The 20066-nt window shown below is 47.9% G+C and overlaps 1 protein-coding gene across 16 annotated transcripts in view; it reads right to left on the bottom strand.

Moving 5' to 3' along the window:
- Positions 1-20066, bottom strand: part of Tacc2 (transforming acidic coiled-coil containing protein 2) — a 214624-nt gene that overhangs the window by 68852 nt on the left and 125706 nt on the right. For 12 of the 16 annotated variants that reach the window (XM_076911611.1, XM_076911624.1, XM_076911669.1 and 9 more), the window contains one exon: positions 18617-18751. The exons of 1 other annotated variant lie outside the window; for it this stretch is intronic. In XM_076911611.1, the coding sequence (XP_076767726.1) occupies positions 18617-18751 (135 nt within the window). Of the gene's footprint in view, positions 1-2862; positions 3097-18616; positions 18752-20066 lie in introns of those variants that run through there. 3 more of the 16 variants (XM_034500217.2, XM_034500233.2, XM_034500241.2) reach the window with 3 other exon arrangements.

Below are 20066 nucleotides of genomic sequence, written 5' to 3'. Positions count from 1 at the left end.
CCCAGGGGCTCCCTTGGAAAGAAGGATGGCTATGGGGCTCATCACAGACCTCAGTGAGAGGTACTTTAGGGTGGGCTCTTCCTCTCCTCACACCCCTTCTGCCACCATTTGGAAGTGGTTATGGCTTCTGTGAGAACTTCCTTCCCTGACAAGAAAGGAGCAGCTAAAGCAGCAGTCAGTGGTTTCACAAAAACCTGGACCGAGAGGAGATAGAATCGTCTTGGGCCTTCTCAAACTCCAGCCCAAGCCACACTGGACTCTTTAATAAGCATGGTTAAAATGGAGATTTGAATCTGAGTGGAGCCTGAGACCTGCACTTCTGCCAGAGGCTGATGCTATAGTCTGTGTGTCACCTAGGGGTTTCAAGGGACTGGCTGCCTCAGATCGGCACCCTCTACCTCATTCCCCCCCATCCCACAATCCCACGGGGCTTCAGCTTCCCCAGTTTTCCTCCCTCCTCAACTCACTGCTCTCTGAGAGGGACAAATCTGTTCGCTGGGACTATAAAAACTATCTACAGGCAGCCAAACTTGAAATCTAAGAGAGAAACTTCAAACAAAAAAACCAAAAGTCCTTAACAAACAAAAGTCCTTCGCTTGTTTTTTTTGCTTTTTTTTTTTTTGTTTCACCTTTATGTGTGGTCCTCTGTACTCTGTAAATCCAGCTTTCACCAAAGAAAAAGAAATGTCCGCTCTAGATTCCCGCTGCTGTGGGCTGCAGCTGGCAGCAGGTGAGTGCCCCTGGCCTTCAACCTCGAACCCCTGACATCAGCTTAGAGGAAGCACTTCTCTGCCGCCAGGCCTGCTGTGTGTCTGTATCACTCTTGGGCACACATTCTCTCTCTCTCTCTCTCTCTCTCTCTCTCTCTCTCTCTCTCTCTCACACACACACACACACACACACACACACACACACACAGACACACACACACACACACACACACACACACACACACTCCTATGAAAACACCACGCCTGCACAAGAAAAGGCAGCTTTCTTAATGTAGTTTTCTTTTCTTTTTTTAACTTTGAGGTTAGACAGAGCACATCTGTAGGGAAAGCACTCAGAGAGGGGTTGCAAAGGCAAGCCATTGGGAACAACGGCCTCAGTGATTTCCCTTTCCACTTTTCTAAACCTTGGGGAACAGAGGGTGGGATTTTGGAGAATGAGTCTAATGTGTCGTCTTAAATTGTACTCTAAGACAATTTCGGAAGCTTCAAGTGGTAAAAGGAACCAAGTAAACAATCAAGATATTGGATGAGCAGCTTCCCTCTCAAGGTGGCTGCTGGGCCTCAAGTTTTATCTGTTGCCACTATCCCCATGGGACAAACCATTAAAGACTATTATCGAAAAGAACGTGTACCTAACAGAATCTCTATAGACTCTGTCCTCAGCTCCCAGAACACAAGGCAGTAACTCCACCAGGATAGAAGATGGGAAACTTCGGGACCAGAGAACTTAATTTCCAATGGCTAATGTGCAAGTTTTCCCAAACCTAGGGTCACATTATCTTTTCTGGTCCCTCCAGTGCTTTGGTAGGTGTCAGGTGTCACTGATTTCCAGTTCAGAAATTTTGAAAGAAAAAAAAAATGAGGCTGAAATGTTCTTTTCCCGAACCCCATAAGGCAGTAAGATAGTCCACACACCTAACAATACTGCACCTGAGTGGACAGGACAGCCCGGCGCTAGGTTCATACTATAAAAACTCCCAAACACAATACACCTCCATTGTAAGACACTGCGCTCTCGAGTTACAGGGATGAAGACACAGGATGGATGCACACCTGCTCCTCAGAATGGCTGGCTGTTCAAAGCCAGAGCCTGGAAAACCATGTGGCTCAGCCCAGCATTACATCACCACATGAGTCCAGCGTGTCACTGAAGTCCGGAGAAGGGAAGTCCCCACTCTCACCTCCCATGGGGCCCAAATCCTACTCCAATACACAGACCAGTGCCTGCTAGCTTTAAAGTTACGTATACTCATAAGAACCCGCACTGCTCTGCCACCCCCACCCCACAAGTCTCCAGAAATATTCTCCTCTTTGGAAAAGGGAAGAGGACATGAAAGGGGACTGGCAAGCCCACTTTGGACAGCAACCTTACTTGCTGAATTGTAACCTGGCAGGCAGACCTCGTCCATAAGCCCCCATCCTACCAACAAGACTGGGTTTGTAATGGAGACTACCATAACAGAAACAGCAACTGTAACAAATACTTCTCAGGATAAAAAAGCCACTTCTGAGAACATTAGCTCTGTGGTTTAGAGAAAAGATCGGATTCCTGGATCGATGCATAGTCAGACTCTGCCTCAACCAATGACAAGGCTGTTTGGCTGTCTTTACTAATAATAGCAGGCGGCCTTGTCCTCAGTGTTAGCAGGAGTAGCCCGCTGATGCTTGGACCAGCCCAGCTGCACACACACTCTGAGGTCCATGCCATCCATCTGTCCTGCCGTGCCAATAGCTAACCCAGCACTGTTTCCAGCATGCACAATACTCTTCCTAGGAGGAGGCCTTCTCTCCTTGATGCCTCCAGTTCCCTAGCAGGAAATACCAGTGGGGGTGGGGGGTGCTGAGAAAAGATGCTGATAGCACAGAAGCCCCCACCATGCACCCTGCTGCTAAATAACCAAAATCGAATTCCAGAGGGCTATTTCTGCTCCAGGGGTCTCCTGGGGCTGCAAGATACACAGTCCAGCTAAAACACAAAACACTACAAGCGGCAGCCACCAGGTAAAGCTTTGCAAGGCTTCCCAGGCCAGCCTAGGCTTCACGCTGCACCACATGGGGGAGAGGAGCACTAACAAAGCCGGGCAGCCTCTCCTCCTCGCGGGGGCTACAGGGGGGAGAGCACTGCACTTACATGGCCTCAGAAACCTCCAGGTTCAGGTCACTGGCTGGGGCTGGCTGCAGGGACTGCGACCCTCCCATCCTCGCTGAGCCCTGGCGTGCAGGCTAGCCACGAGCGGGGCCAGCGTCCTGGTGCGGTTCCTCCAGCCCGGGGCGGGCCGGCCGGCGGCCGGGGCTGCTGCACTGCAGATGAGAGCAGCTGCTGGCATCCGTGGTGGCGGCGACTGGGAGCAGCGGCTCGAGGCCGGAGCCGGCCCGGGGGGCGAGCACCAAGGCAGTATGCGCGTGCGAGTACAGCTGGCGGGTGCGCGCCTAGGTGTGTGCGTGAGCGTGGCCGATACGCGTGGAGCTGCCCGAGAGGAGGCAGTGTGAGCCCAAGCACTGGCGAGGTCGGAAAGGATCTTCTCTTAAAGCCCCCGGTTCAGCCTGTGTGTTGGGACTTGATGATGTCACCACCACCAAGCGGCCTGACGCCGGCATCTTCACAAAGCTTCAATGTCCTCCGGAAGCTGCTGGGGGGGGGGGGCGGGCGAAGACCCTCCCTCTGCTCGCACACTAAACCCCAGCTTCCCAGCTTAGCCTGGACTGCTAGCTAGTGCATTGTATCTTTTAAGATGTAAATGTACTACCACTCTTCGGTACTTGAACTCCCTCCACCCACGAGGGCGGAGCAAGGTGGTCTAGCAATTGACAAAGTTGGGAACAGGTCCCTTCTCTCTCACTCCCACAGACTGTAGGAGGGCTGCGGAACCAGTAAAACAGGATGCAGTGGAAATTGAGGACGACACACCTGAACTTTCTTCAGACAGGACAGTTGGGGAAGGACTAAAGTCTGTCCCAGGGCAGCGACCTTGTCTTTCAGCCCACCAACGCCAAGCCTCCCCACCAAGGATACCTTCATACTTTAACAACTGCAGAGGTTGGGGCCAGCTGGAGAGAGAGGTACAGGGCAACCTTCAGGGGCTTGGGCTGGATTCTGGTTTTTAGCCACCAGAAGAATTTTCTACAAAGACAAGTCCTATGCTATGCTCCTGAGTCAGGCCCCTCATATATCAAGAATGTACAGGGGTAGGAAATCCCTGATCCTAAACATAAACAGGCTGGCTTAGATGCTGGGGAAACCCAGTACCAGACCCCATTTCCCTGCTGGGGAGCAGCTCAGAAAGTCTCTACAGCTGAGCTCTGGGCCTTCTCACTGGAGGCTACTTGAACAGCATTCTGTAAGTGCCCATCACACTCACCCGCAAGCACCACCTTACATTCAATGCAATGGCTTTCGGAGCCCTGAACAATTACAACTGGATTCAAACACAACTGCTTACAGGAAAATGGAAAGACTCTTCTAAGTTTTCCCAATTCCTCAACCGGAATGCCAGCTAGCTCATAAGATGCATGTACATTACGGCCCCCTAAAAATAAGATGAAGTAAAACTGATTGGTTGGTGCATAGAATAAAATCAAAATAAAGCTACACAACACATTGTAAGACTCTTTCTGACTGCCTTCAGAAAGTGTGGCTAAAGGTATCTGCATGGGCCAGCATATCTAGAGTTGATATCTGCATGGGCCAGCATATCTAGAGTTGATATCTGCATGGGCCAGCATATCTAGAGTTGATATCTGCATGGGCCAGCATATCTAGAGTTATATCTGCATGGGCCAGCATATCTAGAGTTGATATCTGCATGGGCCAGCATATCTAGAATTGATATCTGCATGGGCCAGCATATCTAGAGTTGATGCTTGCCTACAAGCTGCAGAGCCTGAGGGTTGGCTGACTTTCCTGGGCTCATATTTCTTCTCTGTGTCAAAACATCACACCATTAAAATTGCTCCCCAGGAAACACTGAGGTTTCTTTCTGTTGCCAGTCTTGTGAGGAAGGTAACCTTCAGCAGGGCAGCACCTCCCAGGGAGGCCATCACTCATGGTCAACACTATTGTCACCTGGAGGCAAGAATCCTGCAGCTTAGTTATCCAATCATAGGGAGGAGGAAGGGTTCTTTATTTAAAAACAAAGCAAAACAAAACCAGATCTTTTGGTTCTGTCTGCAGATGGGGATTCAAAAGAACCTTACTTACAGTGTGTACTAAAAAGATATTTATTGATGTTAATACATAGTCTTCCAAGGAAAGGGATCCTTTCCCTGAGCATGTAATATACATATTTCAGTTAGGTTACACACTAGGTAAAAATGGGGGAACTGAGGAGGAGGAGGGTCCCAGTCCCCAGCCTGCGCTAACCCCATTTTGTCCCTCACTGGCTCTATTTTGTCACTTTAACTTTCTGTTTCTAGAATCTTCTCCAGTGGCCAACAGATGAACATCTTTACAACAAAGGATCAACAGAAAGGCCCTCCAAGCACTGGTGAGGCTTGCAGGATATATCTCTCTCTAAAGGAGAGGACAGTCTACGATGATGAGGCTTCGTAAGGAACAGGGGGGGACTGCCTCATGGAACCCAGACTGTGCCCCTCAAGGGACAACAAGAGCCCCAGGCAGAAGCAGAACTGAGACAAAGGCCTCCTGGCCTGAACAGGATCACAGGGAGGCAAACACAGCCCTCTTCTTCTGCCCATTCCCCACCCCCTTTTTCCTCCTTATAAAATATCTGAATTCCCACCAGCACGTTGAGGACAGACTTGGAGTCACCAAATCCTTTATCTGCTCTTCCCAACACAGCCACATTCATTAACTCTTCACCACACCTTGTCTCTGACTGGTATGCTGGGACTCCCAGAGCTGGGGTGACAGGGTCACAACCGGAGCCTGCAGGGTCACAGGGTTGTCAGAATGTCTTTATCCGTGGTAAGTAGGAGGCCAAAATCGAATGCTTTGAAATGACACCAGAGTTCAAACCCTGATCTTCCCATGATTGGCTATATGCCCTTGAACCAAATGCCTAAGCACACAGCGTGCAAGTACTAATTGACACAGAAAAACAGACATGCTACTCTAGAAGGGTACTGGGAAATGAAGCTAAGTACAATCCATGAACTCTCGGGACCAGGTCCTCCTTTCTAGGGACCTGTTACCTGAGTAGAATACCGTTACAATACAGTCAAGTGCTTATATTTAGAATCCCAGCAACCGCCGCATAGTCACAATATAGTGACATACTATGTAGTGGACAATATCACCTCACTGGTATTAAAACTGTGCCTCCAAATCATGGTAGAAACAGAGAGCCTTGGGCACCTTTGAAGTTGATGACAAGTGGACTTTTGCTGTGTGATTCCCTATTGAAGAACCACTCAGAATCTTAATTAACATTTTCTGATGGTAACCACGCCTGCAAATTGGTTATTTGGTAATTTCCCCACAGAAAATGCAAAGCTGAAGGAAATGGGGGAGGAAAAGGGTTGCACAATGGCCTCCAAGTGCCTCTTGAAATTCCTGAGGAAACCCTAATCCTTGGAGTTCTCAAGACTTTCAGGTGCCTTCAGTTGTGTGGTGAGGCCAAACAGGTGGTGGCCTCAACACCATGCTTTCCCCACCCTCACATGCTGGCTCCCCCTCCCATCTGTCCTGCCCTCCCTCCTGGTCCAGTCTCCATCCTGGCCTCCCTCTGAGGAATGGAAGCATATGCCACACCAATGGTGCCCACCACTTTCAAACACAACTCTGATAAGACCGTGACCTCAAACAGCCCTTCTGCAGATCTTTAAGCCCCACACACATACACAGTCTGGGTCCCTGAGGGTAGGCCAAGCCCACATAAGTAGGTTCCACTGCCAACTATCCCAAGAGGGTCTAGAGGGAGTGACAGATAAACCAGGAAATGCCTCCATCATTTCTAAAACAATTAGCAATCTACTGTATATTAATGTCCTATAATATTTCAGGCCTGGCCCATGCACGGTGACTAACCAGCAGCAAGCCTGACAAAGCCCTGTAGCCACAAGATGAGCCATGTGATCCAGACTCCACAGCCCACAGGGGGACAAAGGTGTGGGACCCAGTTAAAGGCTAGAGAGATGGCTTGGTGGTCCTGCTACTAATGCAGAAGACTGGGGTTTGGTAACTCTAGGTCCAGAGGCATCTGGTACTCCCTTCTGGGCACTTTGGGCTCTTGCATACATGTGGCACACATAGACTCTTGCAGACACACACACATACATAGAAATAAATAAATTATACATGCACGCGTGTGTGTGTGTGTGTGCGCGCGCGCGTACACACAGACACACACACAGTTTTGTTTGTTTTCAAGACAGAGTTTCTCCTGTGCAGCCCTGGCTGTCCTAGAACTTGCTTTGTAGACCAAGCAGGCCTCAAACTCAGAGATCTGCCTGCCTCTGCCTCCCACATGCTGGGATTAAAGATGTGCAACAACACACCTGAAGTAGGTTTGTTTTTTTTTTTTTTTTTTTTTTTTTTTTTTTTTAAGATTTATTCATTTATTATGTATACAGCATTCTGTCTGCATGAATGCCTGTAGGCCGGAAGAGGGCACCAAATCTCATTATAGATGGTTATGAACCACCAGATGGTTGCTGGGAATTGAACTCAGGACCTCTGGAAGAGCAGACAGTGCTCTTAACCTCGGAGCCACTTCTCCAGCCCCCAGTAGTAGTTTCATAATAAATAAATAAATAAATAAATAAATAAATAAGAAAGACAGACTGCTAAACCAGACATGGTAGCTTGTGCCAATCATCACAGCCCTGGGGCGTGGTAATGGTGTAAGGATTGGGAGTTCAAGATCACCTTCACCTACACATCAAGTTCAAGGGCCAGCCTGGACTACATGAGATCCCATCTCAAACATTTTTTTAAAAAAAGAATGTCTGACGTGCCTCTGACACTCCAAGAAACAAACCTAAATTCCCTGTCTTGGTTTCAGGTTCCAGGGAAGCGGATAGCTGCCATAACAGCACTCCTTACCCTGCAATGCTGTGGACCCCTGAGCTGCTAATTACCCAAGCATGTGGGAAAGGAAAGTAGGTCAGATCACAGAACAGCCCAGGGGAGAATGCTAAGGATGTAAATACAGCTAAAGAAAGAGCAAGCTAGGCAAGGTTCGGTTCCTTTCAGCCTAACCTGCCACACCCACCATATCGTGGTAGGCAGTGAGGAGGTTGGGTTGACCCACAAGGGCCTTCACGCAGGAAGGGCCCTTCATGCTGGCTGTCATTCAGATGGCACTATGGCTGCCCATCCACAGCTGGCCCTTTGCCTGGACTCCCACATGTCCAAGTCCACAACACAGCATGGCGCCCCACACATTTCTGGTGCCTGTGCACTGTTCCTGGCATACTCACTGGCTTGCCTAACACCCTAAGAGTTGAGAAGCTGTGCAGCTCAAGTCTAGCACCCCATCGTCACATGAGCAGGAGCCCAGCAAGGTAACGTAGCAACAGGGGACATCTGACTATGGTCAGGAATGGCACATTGCTGGGCTCTCTCCGCACAGATGTTACAGAACTGGGCTCCTTGCTCCTGGACTTGGAGAGAGATATTCTCCTGTCACTCAGCCTCACTCAAGTCCAAAAAGGTGTCTGCTACCTTAAAAAAAAGTCCCCATTCTACCATCTGGCATGTATATATGCATGTTTATGTGCATGTGTGTGTGCATGTGCCTGTGTGTGCATGTGTGTTCATATGTGTATATACATGTGTGTTTGCATGTGCGTATGTGCATGTGTGTGTGCATGTGTGTTTGCATGTGTGTATGTGCATGTGTATATGTGTATGTATGTATGAGCATGTGTATATGTGTGTATGTATGTATGTGTGTGTGTGTGTGTCTACTGCTGGGGATGACACCTGAGTCCTTATACTTTCTAGGCAAGCGCTCTATAAATTGTCTAGAATCTTCAATCCCTCCCACAGGTTCTCTTGCTGTTTCCTTGAGAAGGAGATTATATCTCCCTTCGCACCTGTTTCATAAGACCCTTCATATTTCACGTTAGAAATGTCTTCCTGGGAAAAGCATCACTTCACTGCTGTTGTGGCAGAAGCTGGGGGCTGGGTCTTACTGTTAGGCCCAGGGAGAGAAACTAGAACATGCTAACAAAGAATTCAGTGATGAGAGCTGAGATTCATTCTCATTTTAAAATAAAGAAGCCAGGATACAAAGCCGGCTAGCTCTAGGACAGGAAAATGGACAAGAAAGAGAACAGAAGAGAAAGATGCACATTGGTCATGAAAAATCATACGGCTACTCAACAAGTTAAATGAGAATTGAAAAGTCACTCACACGTACAGAAATCAGTAACAAACACCCCAGAAAATTAAACACCCCCAAGTCCTCCTTTATATAAATCCCCAAATCCTCCTTTATATAAATCAACTCTACTCTTTTGAGAAGGAAACAGAAGGTAACATTCTTGAGTGAACTGTTGAAAAAACTATATCCTCCCTGATGTTGAAAAGTATATAAACTTTCCATCCAAGAAAAGGAAACACAGAAGGAAAGGAGTGGACGATGGGGGAGGGAATGAGGCTGGCTCGGAAGTGCTGACCTAAGCCTTGGAGGTGACTACAAGTCTGGTTCTAAGGTCCCAATAGGCAAAGTAAGAAGAATAATCAGTTATACCTTTCACAAGACTCTATCAGGTTAGAGTTAGAGACTGGGAATGTTGGCAGAGTGACTGCACAGCATACCTGAAGCTCTGGGGTTAACCCTAGCACTTCCTTAACTGACTGTGGCATATACCTATAACCCTAGCACACTGGGCAGTAAGGCAAGAGGATCAGAAGTTCAAGGTCATCTCCAGCTACATACATAGCAAACTCTAGGCTAGCCCAGGCCAGTCGAAATCTTTTCTTAAAAACAAGCCTTTTTTTTAAAAAAAAGTTTTAAAAAAGGGATGGGGAGATGTCTCAGTGGATAAAACATTTGCCACACAAGTGTAAGGACTGAACTTCAGATCTGCAGAACCCATGTAAACTCTGGGCATGCATAGCAGCCTACCTATTATCCCAACACACAGAAGGCACTGATCCCAGAGCAATTGGCCAGACTAGCCAAAATGGCAAGCTCCTGGATCAACAAGAGACTCAGTCCCAACATACAGGGTACAGAGTAACTAGGAAAGACAATTAAGATTAGCCTCTAACCCACTCCCTACATACACGTGAACACACACATATGAACACACACATACACGACACATGCATGTATACCACACACAAACACATATACAATAAATAAGTAAAAAATTTAAGAAGTAACAACAAGAAGAATCACTCTGTGGGTGAACACCTTTTTTTTGCTACTGACATTGCTAAGTCCTCTGCCAAGGGATTGGATATATACTGGAACATGACTTCTTCAATATCCTACCACCAGCCCAGTGTTCCGCAGGCACACCAGGAGCTACTGAGCTGCCCCCTGTAAACCAACATCAGGAAACTAGGACATTTTCTAGGGAGGTCAGTCTAGCTGCTCCATCCTGGACTGAGAGCACTACCTGCCAAGTCTCCACAGCAACAAGATGTGATGTGATATTTGACTAGTTGCTGGACTGAAAGTCCCCACCTTTCATGTCTCCATGGCAACAAAGTTACATACAGGGAAGCAAAAGAAACCACCAGGACCACATTTTTGTTGGCAAACTCTCTAATAAACATGATCGCTTCTCAACCAGCCATTTTTTTTCAGTAGCCTCTTGGGAGATGTTCACTGCCAGTGACCACAAGGCAGAGCCACAGCCTGGCACAAGAGACATGAAAGAAGCCCTGGCAAAAGATTCAGTGTCCACCAAAGTCCTTGAGGAAGGACACCATCAAAATCTACAGCAGCAGTTCTCAACCTGTGGGTTGTGACCACCACAAGGTCGGATGTCAGATGTCCTGCATATCAGATACTTACATTAGGATTCATAGCAGTAGCAAAATTACAGTTAATCAAATAGCAACAAGTAATTTTATGGTTGGGGGTCACTACACCATGAGAAACGGTATTAAAGGGTCCCAGCGTTAGGAAGGTTGAGAACCACTGAGTTGCAGGTGGTTAAAATCAGTCAGTCATTCTTACTTTCTTTCTCAAAGTCTCAAACATTTCCTCCCGACTACTGATGGCAAAATCTGGATTCATTCAGGGCATTCATTTTAAGTATCTTCTCTCAGGTAACGATTTTCTTCAGGCTTTACCAGACATCCTTTTCTGGAACTAACTTGATAGACCTAATCCTAAATTAAAAACAAGCAGGTTGTCCTAAAACAGGCTTTTGGTTCAGTAAAACCCACCGCCCTAAGTCCAGGTTTCTATTTAGAAATAAAATCAAGTTTTTTTTCGTTACCAGTGGACTCACCTGGGCCAGGTGATTGCTTCTGTCTAGGTTTGAAAACACAACCAGTGCTAGCCATCTTTCTCCTCTGTAGCCTTTTACAGTAAGAATTTCATACACACGCTAAGGTGTAGGTTCTTAAGAGAGCTTTAATGTGTCTACTTTGACTGTAGCTGTGTGGATCCTCTGAGTTCCTCTGGCTCTTAAAGCCTCCTGGTCTTGAGACCTTTTGTACTAGGAATACAAAGGTCTTTTAAGAAGAACATTAGGGTGTAAGCAGAGCCTAGAATGGATACTGCCAGAAAGGATGCAAGGCTGGTTTCCCCAGCCAGACTGGAGAAACAGGCTAAGCCTGGTTACCTGCCCATTCCTGGACAAGGAGTTCTTAGGGGCTGCAGGGAAGCCACTCAGCATGAAAGGACTCCCCCCCCCCCCCGCCCCCCAGGAGCATGCTAAATAGCAAATCCAGAAGCTCCAAGCCTTGTGTCTTCTCTCCACTGAGAGCAAAGAGACAGTAGCCTGTTCAAGCCTCACAAGCCATCAATAAGGCAGCCCTCCTTGTGAGCAGTGCAGTAGAAACCAGCTTAGAACTGCTGACTCAAGTCTCCCTGAAGAAACAAGAAATCCAGAGTGCTCGGCCAGAAATAGTAGCCATGAGAATCTACTGAGAGCATGTCTGTGGGCAGAGCGAGTGAATGAGTGTGTCAGCATACGCATGGTGTGTGTGTGTGTGTGTGTGTGTGTGTGTGGTGTGTTACCAAGTCCTAAAAATATCACCTTTCCATAAAAATCCCAGAAGCCCTATCTGTAATTCTCTCCTCACCCATGTCCCCGTGGCTGCGTGAGCATACAACTGTCTGGAGATGCAAGCTGTTCTGTTCCCCCTTGAGTACTTAGCTCTCTCTTTAAAGATTTACTTGTTTATTTTATATAAATGAGTGTTCTATCTGTATGCACACCTACAAGCTAGAGGGGAGATCAGATCACATTATAGATGGTTGTGAGCCACCATATGGTTGCTGGGGATTGAACTCAGGACCTCTGGAAGAACAGACAGTGTTTTTAACCTCTGAGCCATCTCTCCAGCCCGAATACTTATCTCTTTAGGAACTGATTTGTACACATGAAGACAACTGTCCTGTGACCTCAGACTGGCCTGAGTCTTGCCCTGTCTTGCTGACCTTGTGGAAATGTTGGGAAAGACCATGGGGCATAGACATGGCCAGGCTAAGTCTCATGGCTTGCAAAGTCTCAGATCCTGCATGGTCACCACTACATCTCCAGCACCTGGATTCAGGCATAGTCAGAGGAGACATTCCACAGACATGAGTGGACGGGTAAATGAGCCACGAGACAGACTCAAGCCCTCTATAGTACACAGCTACCACCACAGTTCAGGCCAACACGGTCTCCTACCTGGACCATGGTAACAGCCACATGAACCTCTGACCTCTGGCCTCTCCTTTCCATCAACCCTTTCCTCCTACCAGAAATCACCCTCAACTAAATTCCATCCCAACTCTTCCTTGCTTAAAGAGAATAGATGGATTGATTTCCTTTCTCAACATCTTGGGTCCCAGTGACCCCCAAGTCCAACTACAAGCCTCCTGCCATTCTGGAGCTAACCTGCAACTATGCCTATGACCTAGGTACCCTCGATCTGGCTTCTCCCCAATCTGCTGTGGGCTGCTCCACACTCCCGGCAATGGCACGGGTTGCCTTTCTTCACTCTTCATCCTCACCAAGAATCTGTTCACACTGTGAACCCTTCTGAGCTAACTACTCGTGTATACTTGATTATCACACTGAGCCCGACGAGGTGGTTATCACTATCCTCATTTTAAAGATAGGTAAACTAAGGCTCAGAGTGGCCAGGTAGCTTGTCCAGTGTCACACAGATCAGAAATAGACCAAGGGACATGTCTCTCTAGGTCTACACTCCTTCCCTATTCCACATCACAGAGGTGTAACTGGCCTGGAAGAAACACAGGTATTCTAAAGAGACACATCTGTCAGCATATCAGACTACTGAAACTAAGGGCCCCAAAGAAATGAGGTTTCCCCAGGACTCTCAGGCTGAGAAGAGTGCCAGAGGAGGGGGAACTTGCCTCCCAGAGAGGGAGTTTATACGATTCTGTAGACTTGTCAGTCACCATACAGGATGAGGCTAAAGCCCAGAAGGTGATGGGTCTGTGAGGGCAGCACCTTGACCGGGACTGCTCATATGCCATGTCCTAGGGCCTGTATCTAAACTGTAATCTCATTTCAGGATCCCAAAGACAGACTTGGGGTCGGGTAGAGAGGCTCACTGGATCTCTTGCCTCTCTTCCCAGTGTGGCTAAGTTGAACAAATCTCTATTATTATTAATTTCTTTTTGCTTTCTGCTTTTATTTTGACTCTTTTGTTGGGCTTGCTGAGGACAGGTAGCTGGACCTGGCTTGAGGCACAAGTAGTGACCTCCAAGTTTGATACCAGAGTGTAGAAGAGATTCAAGTAGGATAACGGCTGCTAAGTCACTGGGTAGGTTTATCTGTGGGTAGGTGGATGAGCGGATGAACGGATGGATGTGTGGGCAGATGGATGGATAGATGGAGAGGTGGATGATTCCCTTCTAGGCTGCTCTAGAACCTCAGACCCACCCAGAGGGACACAGGGTAGAAACTCAACAGCTTTCCTCCAGCTGTACTCCACCCATCAGGACCAGCGGTCCTGTGCTCCCAGAAGAAGGGAGCAGCGGCAGGGGAGGGATCCTGAGGCCATTCTCTCCCCAACTGTTCCCACCCAGAGAGACGAAGCAGCTTTGGACTCTACCTTTCTAGAGAGGGAAGCAAAGCTTCCCTTTGCCCCGAGCCTCCAGAAGAAGCCACTGAGATTGACCTACTTAGTGAAAGCAGACTTACACAGCAAAATCTAGGTACCTAGCAGCTCCCTGCTCATGTACAGGAGATGAAATCGGAGCCAGAGAGCCTAGGTGGATTGCCTGTGTTTGTCTCAGTGGGAGGGAGATATTGTATGTGCGTTTCTAGGATGCCATGGGACAGAGGATCTCAGTACAGAGCCATGGCTGAAACCTGGCTTATGGAAGACTGGAGTAGATCCCAGTCCGGTGGGCACAGGGTCTAGCCTACAGAGACTCTCATCCCCAACAATCCAGCCTTTCCCCTGACATCAGAAGATTAAGCAGGTCCACTATGGTTTGTGTATACTTTGGTCAGTCCCCACAAACCCACACAGGAGTTTCATCCTCAAAGCCATAGTTAAGGGTGAAGAAAGTGGAAACTGAGTTAGAGGTGGTACCTTTGGGGTGTACTTAGGATGAGATATTAGTGCTGAGAGCCCTCTTGTTAAGTCTCAGATAGAGACTAGACAGACTCTTGCATGTGATGCTCTGTGGTGAAGCATCCAAGGAAGTTGGAGACGTGCTTTCCAATACTCATGCCTTCCTGTTTGGTCATTCGGTCTCCAAATTGGCTAATTAAATAGATGCCTCTTCTTTATGAAGTTACCCTGCCTTGTGTATTTTATTATAACAACCAACAGCAAAACCTAATCAAGACTCTACCTACAAAATGAATTACTGGGGTGGGGAGCTCACAAAGGGCCTGAGTGTGAAGCTGCACAGTGGTTTCCACGGAACTCCAGTCTCGGCTTAGGAGACACACAAAAGCTCTTGAGTTTTCGTGAGCTTTGGCAGAGGGATGGAAACTATTTGGGCCACATGGGAACAGTTTATCAGAAAGCTTGGCAAGCCCACAGCCTTGTGGTTCAGGGCACCATTTCCCATAGTGCATTGCTCTCTGGGCCCCCTGCATTGACACTGAAGAACCAGTTTTATCCCTGAGAGAGTTGAGCTACCTTTCCAGACTGCTTTTTCTGGGCCTGTTCAGGTAGGTAGTCCTAAGCCAGGTTTCCAAGTCACTGACTCTTAAGAAATGGCTGTCCCCAGAAGGGATAGTGAGAGGTCAGGTTGGAGGTCAAGGGTAATAGTCAGTTGGGCCTATGTGCCAACATACCAAGCTTTTGGCCCAAGGTGTGCAATGCTGGCTCAGCTGCACTCCCATGAAGGAGGGCTTTCACCTTGTATCCCTAGACTCTCATAACTCTCCCAACAGCACAGGAAGGTCATGGAAAGGCCTCAAGAGGGCCATGCTGGAGGAGACAGTAGTGTAGCCAGAAGTGTGACATAGAAGTCACCATCTCTCTCCCAGGAGAATCGTGTGGCTTCAGGAGGGTTTGCTCAGCAGAACCCAAGTCTTCTCTAAGTGGGTTCCCCTTCCTCTCTCTTCGAGACACATCTGTTCTTCACAAGCAGGTGGCCAAATGATCACCAGTGGGTACAAGGGAGTGGGGAAGCAAGCTATTTGCCTAGAGTGTGGGGCTGTACCAGCATCTCCACAGCAGCCTCCAGAAGAGGAAGGCTGCACAAGGTGCCCAGCAGGCTTCCAATAACTGAGCATCCACAGAGCTAATGAGATGTGCCTTTTCCAGGAGACCGGGTCTCACTGCTGGCTTTCCTCTCCCAAGGCCTAACACGGAGAACAAAGCTACAGCCATGGGGCCTGTGGTTGTCTGTGCCTCATGAAAACACAGGCGGCAGCTGGCCCTGACAGAAGAATCTCCATGGAAAATGGAAACAGAGCAGGGATATATCCCGTGGCCAAAAAGAACCTCAGACTCTGGCCAGGCTGGTGAATCAAACCTTCCATTTCAATGAGATGAAGTGCTAATTTGTGTATTGTTGAAACTAGAGTTGGCCCAAGCAAGGTCTCATCAGGAGAAAGACATGATTTACATGGACGCCTGCATCCAGGCACTGGCCTTATGACTAACAACACGGAGACAGGAGAGACAGAGAGCACACTTACACAGGCAATGGGAGCCCAACAGGCCCATGTCAGATACAGCTGAGCCAGGGTATGGAGCCTCGGGGCACATCAACCATCAATCCTCAAGCGCCTGCGCCTTGACAGGCAGCTACCAAGGCCTTTTAAAAATGCAAATCTGATCACATCACTGTTCTGCCCAAGGGCTTCTGGGCACACTTAAAAGCCAGGCAAGGAAGCCCAAGGCTAAAGCTGTGTGCAATGAAATACAGCAGCCATGGATTAGAGCCCAATGTATAAAATAAATACCCATGAGTCCACACTGACATAAATAAGTGATTGAATACATTAGTAAATGGAGAAGAAGAGACTAACCTCCCATGCAAAAGGATCATAAATAACTTATGTAGGCCTCCCCCCCCAGCAGAAGGGAGAATAGATCCCTGCCCTTCAGTGGGGCAGCACACACTAACACCCTCCCAGAAGCTGTAGGACAGTCAAGGGAAACCAGCCAGCCAAGTCAATATCAACAGCCATCAGCCATGCTGACACTGGGACCCTCCATTTTATAAAAATGGTACCTTTAGGCTTGAGAGTTGGCTCAACAGGGAAATATGCCTACTGAGCTAGCCTGGCCACCTGACTTAAATCCCTGGAACCCATGTAAAGGTGCAAAGTGAAAACCAGCATCAAGAAGCTGTCCTCTGGCCTCCAAATAAACACTGTGGCATGTGCTTTACATTTAAAATAAAAGACTTATTTATTTTTATTTATTTATTGTGTTTGTGAATGTTTTGCCTGCACATAAGTGAAAATTGTGCATGCAAAGACAACAGAGACCAGAATAGGGTGGTAGATGTCTTAAAACTGGAGCTACAGGCAGTTGTGAGGCATTATGTGGGTGCTGGGAACTGAACTGAGGGCCTCTACAGAAGTGACCAGTGCTATTAAGTACTCAACCATCTCTCCAGCCTTAGTTTGCAAAAAAAAGAAAAGAAAGTGATACTTTAGCTGGGCAGTGGTGGCGCACGCCTTTAATCCCAGCACTTGGGAGGCAGAGGCAGGCGGATTTCTGAGTTCGAGGCCAGCCTGGTCTACAGAGTGAGTTCCAGGACAGCCAGGGCTACACAGAGAAACCATGTATAAAAAAAAAAAAAAAAAATAAACAAACAAAAAAGAAAAAAAAAAAAAAAGAAAGAAAGTGATACTTTAAACCCTTCATCTTCTTCTTCCAAAACCCATGGCTGCAGTCTAACCATAAGAAAGACATTGACCAAGTTCCAGTTGAGTGGTACTCTGACCAGAACTGTTCTAACTCTCAAGGTCACCAAATAAGACAGGCCTGAAAACTGCCACAACCAAGGGGCGCATAGGGAGACTAAAGGCAACAGTGTCCTTCCTGAGTGACATCTGGGACAAGAAAGGGCATTAACGACAAATTACAGACTTCAAGTAATGGAGACTTCAGTTAACAAGAATGTATCAATATAGGGTCAGTAACAGTGTCACATTAGCACCAACAATACTATTAGGATATTAGCAGAGGGAACGATGGGTTAGGTAAATAGAGTATCACATTTTATCTTCTATATTTTTTGGTAAATCAAAACTGTACTTTAAAAAAAAAGTTACCAAAGGAAACAAAGATAAAGACCTCAGTTCTTGGCCTGTGGTGGTGACCAGCTGGCCCTGCCTGCTGAGCCACGATCCACTCCCCTTAGAGGCTGCAGGATCCAGCCTCTACACTCTAAAGACCCTTCAGCTCTGCTCCCTCGGCATGCTTGCCTTCTCGGCCCCCAGGGTTCGCATACATGCAGATAGATACTCCCCAGGCAGTATCTATTCCTTCCCCAGTGTCCTCATCCCACACAGAATTAATCCCACTGAGCCATCGTGTCCTGAGAGGACATCATTCTTCCTCCAGAGACCTCAAGGCTCCACAGGGCCAGGCAGCATGTATCTTCTAGACCTGTGTCCCGTCCCTGGCCTGGTGCCTAGCCAGAACAACTCAAGTCCATGATGCTGGCTCTCAAATGCATGAACGAACAAGATGCAAAAAGTGCTGGAATGGAGAATCCAGGAAATAATCACTCCAAGGCACAGCACAGTCACCTTAGTGCAATCTGTGTGAGCGCCCTGGGAGCCTCGGACACAGAACAAGTAGGCAGCTCACATCTACCAGACCCAGGAAGCAGGAGGCAAGCACTGCCTCCCTGGGAATTGGCTGCCTCAGAGAGCAGTCACTCTTGGATAAACTTGACATAGTCACATAACCACGAGTACAGTCGAAATGGAGGATAGGCTATGATGTTACAGTTAAGATCTTCTTTTAGCTCCCACCCTGGCCCCCATAATACTTTCCACTCCTTATAGTTTAGCCTTCCCCACAGTCTCCTGTAAGTGGAACCCTACAGAGGGAACATTTTCACTCACAGGCTATCAGTTGCCTCTCGGGAGTCCTTGCCTTACACACTGTGTCCCTGCTACAGAAGAACTAGCTGCTTCAGGAAGCCAAGCTACAAGCCAATTGATTACAGACATGGTGTCAGTGCCTTGCTGGCACCATCCTAAACCCAACTCATCACAGGACAGAGAGAGAGAGAGAGAGAGAGAGAGAGAGAGAGAGAGAGAGAGAGAGAGAGAGAGAGAGAACACCCAACCTTGCTCTCTCCTGGGCAGCTGTTACAGGAGAAACACTTGTAGATTACCTGTTTATGTTCTTGGCCAAGTGTTGGCGGGAGGCAGTGAGAGCTTCTACTCCAGGACCAGTTTCGGAGGAAGCCGAGGCTGCATGTTCTGAGCCCAGAGGAGCAAGACTTGCATGGGCAGCAGATGGGGAGGTGCTGGGGACACAATGGGAGAATTATTTCAAATGGAATTCGGCTCATTAATGGCACATTCATCCGTCCTTTCTCAACCCACCCAACCCACCCACATTTGTGGAGTGGACTATTTAAAGACATAGCACACCACTCCTTGGGCTCCCCCGACTTATACATGGGGAAGGTCACAGCCTCCAGTTCCAAGTTCCTTCCTTATTCGACTCCAGAAAAAAAAAAAACAAAAAAACAAAAAAAACAAAAAAAAAAAACAAAAAAAAAATGGAGATTCATTAACTGCTCAAGTGTTGGAGACCCTGGGTGTTTTCTTGTCTGAGGTTTGCTTGAAGATTTTTATATAAAAGTATTCTAACAGTTTGGTGCATGCAATGAAATTCTGAGTTGAAAATTAAAACACAATTCTGTAAATTCTCCACAATTTGCCCCCAAATTTTGAGAGAAAAGTATGGGTGTATGAGCAATTGGGTCACTCAGGGACCTGTATTGGGGGGGCGGGGGCGGCTAGGTGACAACTCTGTCTAGGGCCCAGGATTATGAAGGCAAGCAGCCTTCATGTGGTAGATGTCTGCCCCCTCCTGGACAGCCAGGGAACCTGCCAGTGTGCAGGGACCTTACAGGATACACCTGGAAACACAAGCTTCAAGCCAAAAGGCACAAGCTTGGAGCCTAAGAAGATCTAACTATCCGTTATGGCAAAAAAGCAAGGCAACTACAGCCTGGGAACCAGTTTTCAAAGCAAGTGACTTCCCAGATCCTGCAGCTAGCCACACTGCTGTCCAGCCGGGAGCTGGTCGGTTGAGTGTCTTAGAGCCAGGCTGGAGTTTGGTGACTCAGAGGCAGGGCCTGAGACCCAGGCTGAAGGGACAGCTGGAGTTTGAGGTTTTGCAGTCTGTGGTATAGGATCCTTTCTTCTATTAGGGGCAAATAGTCATAGGAGCATTGGTTTCTGAGTCACCATGCCATGCTCAGAGCCAGCCTTGCAGGCTCTGCCTCCAGATCAAACCTGGCCCTGAAAGACAGCAGCCACTGCGTTAGGTACTCAACCCCTAAGCCCTGGAAAGGGAATTCCCACTCCGACTTAAAGCCCTGTGGTGATTTAACAGGCTCCACAGAATCAACTCCAGCTTTGCCCTTCCCTCCCTTCATGGCTCTGCCCAGCCTCTTTTGTTTCCATAACAGGCCTAACTCCTGGTCAGGCAGCTCCTCCCTTAAGCATCTAGCCCACTTCCTAACAGAGTCATATAAGTACCTCCATGCCCTACTGTGGCTGCACTTGTCCCCTGCCTACCCTACCCTTGGAAGATGGACCAGGAAACCA

This window comes from Arvicanthis niloticus, chromosome 1 (assembly GCF_011762505.2).
Source record: "Arvicanthis niloticus isolate mArvNil1 chromosome 1, mArvNil1.pat.X, whole genome shotgun sequence".
Classification (NCBI taxonomy): domain Eukaryota; kingdom Metazoa; phylum Chordata; class Mammalia; order Rodentia; family Muridae; genus Arvicanthis; species Arvicanthis niloticus.
This window is presented reverse-complemented; position numbering and strand designations above follow the sequence as displayed.